The 9,765-nt window shown below is 40.9% G+C and overlaps 1 protein-coding gene across 1 annotated transcript; it reads left to right on the forward strand.

Moving 5' to 3' along the window:
* Nucleotides 1-378: 378 nt before the first annotated feature.
* adm2b (adrenomedullin 2b) lies at nt 379-759 on the forward strand. Its single transcript, XM_064929022.1, has one exon. It carries the CDS (start codon nt 379-381, stop codon nt 757-759), a length of 381 nt encoding a protein of 126 aa, XP_064785094.1.
* The last annotated feature ends 9,006 nt before the right edge of the window (nt 760-9,765 follow it).

Consider the following 9,765-nt stretch of genomic DNA (forward strand, 5'->3'; position numbering starts at 1 on the left):
ATGAGTTGTATAACTGGACATTTTCTCCTATACAGTATATTTAAAAAGCCAAGTTCATTTGTGTCTGGAATATGATGTTCTTGCACAGCATATTTCTGGAGCCAGGTCTCTCGCTCTCTGCCTCTCTCAGTTCTCCTCAGGTTACCTGTTCCGAGTGTGTCTGTGAAACATTCCTCCTCGTCTCAATGCTCAAATTACACTCAGAAATCCAAGTAGTAATTGCTGTACCTGACTGCTGTACCTGACTGGGGTGTGTGTGTTTCTATGTGTGTGCGCGTGCGTGTTTTTGCGGCATGTATGCGACTGTCTCTCTCTTTCTCTCTTAGGTCTATATTATCCAGAACCTCCTGGACACCTGGGTCGTCTTCGTCTCTCACTATGGCGACGGTTGTCACCCTGACTGTTGCCCTGGACGACAGCGTTGCCCTTAGAAACAGATGGGCCGTCTGGAGGGCCCTGCTCCCTAAAGGACCCCCGAGGCAGTCTAACCTAATGCCTGACCATGAAGGCCCACTGGCCAAGCCATCCAGTCCATTGCCTGACCAGAACTACCACCTCTCTAGAGAGGGGACGTCACGGGGTCGCCGCGATGCCAACGGTAGCGGTGGGCGTGGCCAGGGTCAGCTGATGAGGGTGGGGTGTGTCCTGGGAACCTGTCAAGTTCAGAACCTCAGTCACCGACTCTACCAGCTGATTGGACAGAGTGGGAGACAAGACTCCTCCCCCATCAATCCCCGTAGCCCGCACAGCTACGGCTGAATAACTTTATCAGCAACCAACAAACAGGCACAGTCACTGTTGAATAACATTATCGTCAACCAATATACAGACACAGCTACAGCTGAATAACGTAATCAACAAGCAACACACAGGCAGGGCCACATCTGAATACATTCATGAACAAGACAACAATCTATACACAGACACGGCTAACGGCAGAATGTGGATCAGATGCAAAGTGGTGGAAGAAAGAGTTTTAAGTGCTGACTGTGGGTAGGGTGGAAGAAACTTAGAGTTTTAAGTGCTGACTGTGGGTAGGGTGTGCTAGGAACTTAGAGTTTTAAGTGCTGACTGTGGGTAGGGTGGAAGGAGGTCTGTAATACCTTGTTGTTCAAGTCATTATTCCTGTCCCCAATGAGCTGAGCTGATCTACAATCCCCTCCATGATCATCCCTATATTCTTGTGTCTCTAAACTCTCAATTTCAATTATCTCTCTCTCTCTCTCTCTCTCTCTCTCACACACACTTTCACTCTCTCGTGTCTAGTGAGCTACTTGGTCAAGTGTATTAGAAACCCGTGAAGCACTTTAAAGTAAATACTGTTTTATGTTTGCTATGACTTGAACGTTTAAAGATATTTTGTTTAATTTAAAATTTATTCAAGCTTATTTGTTGTAAATATTTCACTGATTAAACCAGTGAAACGAATGTGGCCGAAATGTTTCCCCAAATGTACATTGTCTGTTTTATTCATCTTAGTCTATATCTTTGTATAAGCTGTCATATTTAATAAAGAGTATGTGTTTAAATGTGTCTTGTGAGTGTGTTGTGTCTGTGTGACAGAGAACCAGCCACCACTTTCCATGTCCACAATAACATTTCCTGCACAAGCTAATCAATGACTACTGTAGATACAGAACACACACATCTGTACTGCTGTCAAGGTCAAAGGTCAGTGTGACAGGAGGTGACCTCGCTCCTCTTGCATGATCTAGTTCACTGTGACTCATTATTGGGGTCATCACAGCTGCATCGCTGTAGGTCACTTTCTCAATCTCCAATCACCATTAGTGTATGAGGTGGTCCAGGGCTGCATGGAAACAAGCCTCACACACTGTGGCCTCTAGTCTGTGTGCGTGCGTACGTCCAGTATCCTTCTTTCTCAGTCTCCGATAAAATACTGCTGACAGATAAATACCATAGAGATAAATATACTCTGATGGAATACTGCTGACAGATCAATACCATAGAGATAAATATACTCTGATGGAATACCATAGAGATAAAGATAGAATACTGCTGACAGATCAATACCCTAGAGATAAAGATACTCTGATAGAATACTGCTGACAGATCAATACCATAGAGATAAAGATACTCTGATAAAATACTGCTGACAGATCAATATAATCTGATGGAATACTGCTGACAGATCAATACCATAGAGATAAATATACTCTGATAGAATACTGCTGACAGATCAATACCATAGAGATAAATATACTCTGATGGAATACTGCTGACAGATCAATACCATAGAGATAAAGATAGAATACTGCTGACAGATCAATACCCTAGAGAGAAAGATACTCTGATAGAATACTGCTGACAGATCAATACCATAGAGATAAATATACTCTGATGGAATACCATAGAGATAAATATACTCTGATATAATACTGCTGACAGATCAATACCCTAGAGATAAAGATACTCTGATAGAATACTGCTGACAGATGAATACCATAGAGATAAAGATACTCTGATAGAATACTGCTGACAGATCAATACCATAGAGAAAGATACTCTGATAGAATACTGCTGATATATCAATATAATAGAGATAAATATACTCTGATAGAATACTGCTGACAGATAAAGATACTCTGATAGAATACTACTGACAGATCAATACCATAGAGATAAAGATACTCTGATAGAATACTGCTGACAAATCAATACTATAGAGATAAATATACTCTGATGGTATACCATAGAGATAAAGATAGAATACTGCTGACAGATCAATACCCTAGAGATAAATATACTCTGATAGAATACTGCTGACAGATCAATACCATAGAGATAAAGATACTCTGATAGAATACTGCTGACAGATCAATAACAGAGATAAAGATATAGATAAAGATACTCTGATAGAATACTGCTGACAGATCAATACCATAGAGATAAAGATACTCTGATAGAATACTGCTGACAGATAAAGATACTCTGATGGAATACTGCTGACAGATCAATACCATAGAGAGAAATATACTCTGATAGAATACTGCTGACAGATCAATACCCTAGAGATAAAGATACTCTGATGGAATACTGCTGACAGATCAATACCATAGAGATAAAGATAGAATACTGCTGACAGATAAAGATACTCTGATAGAATACTGCTGACAGATCAATACCCTAGAGATAAAGATACTCTGATAGAATACTGCTGACAGATCAATACCCTAGAGATAAAGATACTCTGATAGAATACTGCTGACAGATCAATACCCTAGAGATAAAGATACTCTGATGGAATACTGCTGACAGATCAATACCATAGAGAGAAATATACTCTGATAGAATACTGCTGACAGATCAATACCCTAGAGATAAAGATACTCTGATGGAATACTGCTGACAGATCAATACCATAGAGATAAAGATAGAATACTGCTGACAGATAAAGATACTCTGATAGAATACTGCTGACAGATCAATACCCTAGAGATAAAGATACTCTGATGGAATACTGCTGACAGATCAATACCATAGAGATAAAGATACTCTGATAGAATACTGCTGACAGATCAATACACTAGAGATAAAGATACTCTGATAGAATACTGCTGACAGATCAATACCATAGAGATAAAGGTACTCTGATAGAATACTGCTGACAGATCAATAACATAGAGATAAAGATACTCTGATAGAATACTGCTGACAGATCAATACCATAGAGATAAATATACTCTGATAGAATACTGCTGACAGATCAATACCATAGAGATAAATATACTCTGATGGAATACTGCTGACAGATCAATACCATAGAGATAAAGATAGAATACTGCTGACAGATAAAGATACTCTGATGGAATACTGCTGACAGATCAATACCCTAGAGATAAAGATAGAATACTGCTGACAGATCAATACCATAGAGATAAAGATAATCTGATAGAATACTGCTGACAGATCAATACCATAGAGATAAAGATACTCTGATAAAATACTGCTGACAGATAAAGATACTCTGATAGAATACTGCTGACAGATCAATACCATAGAGATAAAGATACTCTGATAGAATACTGCTGACAGAACAATACCATAGAGATAAAGATAATCTGATAGAATACTGCTGACAGATCAATACCATAGAGATAAAGATACTCTGATAAAATACTGCTGACAGATAAAGATACTCTGATAGAATACTGCTGACAGATCAATACCATAGAGATAAAGATAGAATACTGCTGACAGATCAATACCCTAGAGATAAAGATACTCTGATAGAATACTGCTGACAGATCAATACCATAGAGATAAAGATACTCTGATAGAATACTGCTGACAGATCAATACCATAGAGATAAAGATAGAATACTGCTGACAGATCAATACCCTAGAGATAAAGATACTCTGATAGAATACTGCTGACAGATCAATAACATAGAGATAAATTAACCTCTTACACTTATGGTGGCGCTATTTCATTTTTGGAAGAAAAACGTTCCCGTTTTAAACAAGATATTTTGTCACAAAAAGATGCTCGACTATGCATATAATTGCTACTGTTCGAAAGAAAACACTCTGACGTGTCCAGAAATACAAATATCTTCTCTGTGCGTGCCCTTTAACGTGAGCTTCAGGCAAAACCAAGATGACTTGGCATCCAGGAAATGACAAGGATTTTTGAGGCTCTGTCTTTCATGATCTCCTTATATGGCTGTGAACGCAAGAGGAATGAGTCTGCCCTTTCTGTCGTTTCCCAAGGTGTCTGCAGCATTGTGACGTATTTGTAGGCAGATCGTTGGAAGATTGACCATAAGAGACCACATTTACCACGTGTCCGCCCGGTGTCCTGCGCCGAAATTGGTGCGCAAAAGTCACCTGCCAGTATTTTTCCATGGGGCAGAGAGAGAAGCAAGCTTCCAAGAACTGCATGTCAATGAAGAGATATGTGAAAAAACACCTTGAGGATTGATTCCAAACAACGTTTGCCATGTTTCGGTCAATATTATGTAGTTAATCCGGAAAAAGTTTCACGTTGTAGGTGACTGCATTTTCGGTTCGTTTCGGTAGCCAGGCGCAATGTAGAAAACGGAACGATTTCTCCTACATACAGACGCTTTCAGGAAACACTGCGCATTTGGTATGTGGCTGGGAGTCTCCTCATTGAAAACATCAGAAGCTCTTCAAAGGTAAATGATTTTATTTATTTGGTTATCTGGCTTTTGTGAAAATGTTGCGTGCTACATGCTACACAAAATGCTATGCTAGCTTTGCATACTCTTACACAAATTAGTCAATTTCTATGGTTCAAAAGCATATTTTGAAAATCTGAGATGACAGTGTTGTTAAGAAAAGGCTAAGCTTGAGAGCAAACGCATTATTTTAATTTTATTTGCGATTTTCAGAAATCGTTAACGTTGCGTTATGCTAATGAGCCTGAGGCTTAGTCACAATCCCGGATCCGGGATGGGGAGTTTCAAGAGGTTAAGGTGTTCGAGCAGGACTTTCGTTCCAGACCAGCACTAACAGATTTCAACTGATGCAGCTACTAAATTATAGTGTTAGAGCAGGACAGGAGCAGAAGCTTCTCTGGGGACAGAATTGAAGACCACTGCTCTATGGGAACCATAATCACAATTCTGCAAGAAATGGCTTAAATAATATATCATCGATTTCTCCTATGCTATTTTTATTATTCATGGAACCTATGGCCCAGACAATTTGCCAGTCGAAGGAAATAACACCAATTTACCTAAAATCTAGTGATCACTTCATCTCATTACACGTGGACAGTGTTTTGCTAAACAATGTATCTCAATCGCTTCCAAACGCACTGAAGATCATAGAGAAATTCAGCTTAATCTCAAATTATAAAATGAATCTAACCAAATCAGCCTATTGCCTCTCAAAACCCCAACGGAGGGCTCCATCTCTACTTATGGAATCCCAATCGTTTCCCCTTTAAAATATTTGGGAGTATATATATTTCCTTCCTTAGATACAACTTTGACAGAATGCCCAAATCAAATCAATCCGACCTCAGTAGATGGACTAACATCCCAGGTGCTTTAACCGTCAGAACACCTATTGTCAAAATGAATATATTGGGCTCATTTGAGTGGTAAGGGGTGGCAGGTAGTGGGGTGGCAAGTAGTGGGGTGGCAGGTAGCCTAGTGGGTAGAGAGTTGGGCCAGTAACCGTAAAGGTTGCTAGATCAAATACCCGAGCTGACAAGGTAAAAATCTGTTGTTCTGCCCCTGAACAAGGCAGTTAACCCACTGATCCTAGGCTGTCACTGTAAATAAGAATTTGTTCTTAACTGTCTTGCCTAGCTAAATAAAGGTTTTAAAAAATGAAATGCTGGTGAGTTACCGCCACTCTGATATCCAAAAGATATTTCTGGCTGTATGTAATAACACAGAAAATGTTCTGGGCTAATAATGTTTAAAAAAAAACAAAAACACAAAAGAACAAAATACTGCAAAGTTGCAAAAAGTGTTATCGTGTAAATGTTCTTAACTGCACATTCTGTGTTCTTGATCTGAATGCCCTGTCTTTAGTCAGCTGTTGCACAACACAGCATTCTAAATTGAGTTAGTTTTATCTCTGATCTAGGTCTAGGATGGTCAACTCCAATCAATCAATCAATCAAATGTATTTATAAAGGCCTTCTTACATCAGCTGATGTCACAAAGTGCTGTACAGAAACCCAGCCTAAAACCCCAAACAGCAAAGAAATGCAGGTGTAGAAACACAGTGGCTCTGAAAAACTCCCTAGACAGGCCGGAACCTAGGAAGAAACCTAGAGAGGAACCAGGCTACAAGGGGTGGCCAGTCCTCTTCTGGCTGTGCCAGGTGGAGACTAAAACAGAACATGGCCAAGATGTTCAAATGTTCATAGATGACCAGCAGGGTCAAATAATAATAATCACAGTGGTTGTAGAGGGTGCAACAGGTCGGTACCTCAGGAGTAAATGTCAGTTTACAGTTTACAGAGTAAACAGAGTATCTCTACCGCTCCTGTTGTCTCTAGAGAGTTGAAAACAGCAGGTCTGGGACACGGTAGCATGTGTGGTGAACAGGTCAGGGTTCCATAGCCACAGGCAGAACAGTTAAAACTGGAGCAGCAACATGACCAGGTGGACTTGGGACAGCAAGGAGTCATCAGGCCAGATAGTCCTCAGGTGTGGTCCTAGTGCTCAGGTCCTCAGAGAGAGAGAGCGAGAGAGAGAGAGAGAGAGAGAGAGAGAATTAGAGAGAGCATACTTAGGACACTGGATAAGATAGGAGAAATTATCCAGATATAACAGACGGACCTTAACCCCCGACACATAAAATATTGCAGCATAAATACTGGAGGCTGAGACAGGAGGGGCCAGGAGACACTGTAGCCCTGTCCGACAATACCCCCGGACAGGCCCAAACAGGAAGGATATAACCCCACCCACGTTGCCAAAGCGCAGCCCCCATATCATTAGAAGGATATCTTCAACCACCAACTTACTATCCTGAGACAAGGCCAAGTATAGCCCACAAACATCTCCCCCACGGCACAAACCCAAGGAGGGGCACCAACCTGGACAAGAAGATCACGTCAGTGACTTAACACACTCAAGTGACGTACCCCTCCTAGGCACAGCATGGAAGAGCACCAGTAAGCCAGTGACTCAGTCCCCGTAATAGGGTTTGAGGCAGAGAATCCCAGTAGAGATTGGGGAACCGGCCAGGCAGAGACAGCAAAGGCGGTTCTTTGCTCCAGTGCCTTTCCGTTCACCTTCACACTCCTAGGCCAGACTACACTCAATCATAGGACCTACTGAAGAGATGAGTCTTCAATAAAGATGTAAAGGTTGAGACAGAGTCTGCGCCTGTCACATGGTTAGGAAAATGGAGCTCTATAGGAGAAAGCCCTGCCTCCAGCGGTTTGCTTAGAAATTCTAGAAACAGTAAGGAGGCCTGCGTATTGTTACCATAGCGTACGTGTAGGTATGTACGGCAGGACCAATTCGGAAAAATAGGTAGGAGCAAGCCCATGTAATGCTTTGTAGGTTAGCAATAAATCCTTACAATCAGCCCTAGCCTTAACAGGAAGCCAGTGTAGAGAGGCTAGCACTGGAGTAATATGACACAATTTTGGGGTTCAAGTTAAGATTGTAGCAGCCATGTTTAGCACTAACTGAAGTTTATTTGGCGCTTTATCCGGGTAGCCGGAAAGTAGAGCAATGCAGTAGTCTAACTTTGAAATGACAAAAGCATGGATTAATATTTCTGCCTCATTTTTGGACAGAAAGTTTCTGATTTTTGCAATGTTATATAGATGGAAAAAAACTGTCCTTGAAACAGTCTTGATATGTTTGTCAAAAGAGAGATCAGGGTCCAGAGTAACGCCAAGGTCCTTCACAGTTTTATTTGAGACGACTGTACAACCATCAAGATTAACTGTCCGATTCAACAGAAGATCTCCTTCTCCTGCTTTCTTGGGACCTAGAACTCTGTTTTGTCCGCGTTTAAAAGTAGAACATTTGCCGCTACCCACTTCCTTATGTCTGAAACACAGGCTTCCAGGGAGGGCAATTTTGGGGCTTCACCGTGTTTCATTGAAATGTACAGCTGTGTGTCACCTGCATAATAGTGAAAGTGTTTATGTTTCCGAATTAAAACACCAAGAGGTAAAATATATAGTGAAAACAATAGTGGTCCTAAAACGGAGCCTTGAGGAACACCAACATTTACAGTTGATTTGTCAGAGGACAAACCATCTACAGAGACAAACTGAGATCTTTCCGACATATAAGATCTAAACCAGGCCAGAACTTGTCCTTGTAGACCAATTGGGGTCTCCAATCTCTCCAAAAGAATGTGGTGATTGATGGTATCAAAAGCAGCACTAAGGTCTAGGAGCACGAGGACAGATGCAGAGCCTCAGTCTGACGCCATTTAAAGGTAATTTACCACATTCACAAGTGCAGTCTCAGTGCTACGATGGGGTCTAAAACCAGACTGAAGCGTTTTGTATACATTGTTTGTCTTCAGGAAGGCAGTGAGTTGCTGCGTAACAGCTCTAACATTTTTGAAAAGAATGGGAGATTCGATATAGGCCAATAGTTTTTTTATATTTTCTGGGACAAGGTTTGGCTTTTTCAAGAGAGGCTTTCTAGTGAGTTTGGTACACATCTGGTGGATAGAAAGCTGTTTATTATGTTCAACATAGGAGGGCCAAGCATAGGATACAGTTATTTTAGCAGTTTACTTGGAATGGGGTCCGTGTATGCAGCTTGAAGGTTTAGAGGCCATGATTATTTTCATCAATGTGTCAAGAGAAATAGTATTAAACAACTGTCTTCCTTTATCCTAGGTTCTGGCAGTGTTTTGCAGACTCATGACAACTGAGCTTTGGAGGAATACACAGATTTAAAGAGGAGTCCGTAATTTTCTTTCTAATGATCATGATCTTTTCCTCAAAGAAGTTAATGAATTTATCACTGCTGAAGTGAAAGCCAATCTCCCTTGGGGAATGGTGCTTTTAGTTAACTTTGCGACAGTTTCAAAAATACATTTTGGATTGTTCTTATTTTCCTCAATTAAGTTGGAAAAACAGGATGATCGAGCAGCAGTGAGGGCTCTTCGATACTGCACGGTACTGTCTTTCCAAGCTAGTTGGAAGACTTCCAGTTTGGTGTAGCTCCGTTTAAATTCCTATTTTCTGGAAGCTTGCTTCAGAGCTCGGGTATTTTCTGTATACCAGGGAGCTAGTTTCTTATGACAAATGGGGTGCGACTGCATCTAGGGTAT

This window comes from Oncorhynchus masou, chromosome 22, assembly GCF_036934945.1.
Source record: "Oncorhynchus masou masou isolate Uvic2021 chromosome 22, UVic_Omas_1.1, whole genome shotgun sequence".
Classification (NCBI taxonomy): Eukaryota; Metazoa; Chordata; class Actinopteri; order Salmoniformes; family Salmonidae; genus Oncorhynchus; species Oncorhynchus masou.

Coding starts and splice junctions, on each gene's coding strand:
- adm2b (XM_064929022.1), top strand. CDS start 379: ATGGCGACGGTTGTCACCCTGACTGTTGCCCTGGACGACAGCGTTGCC.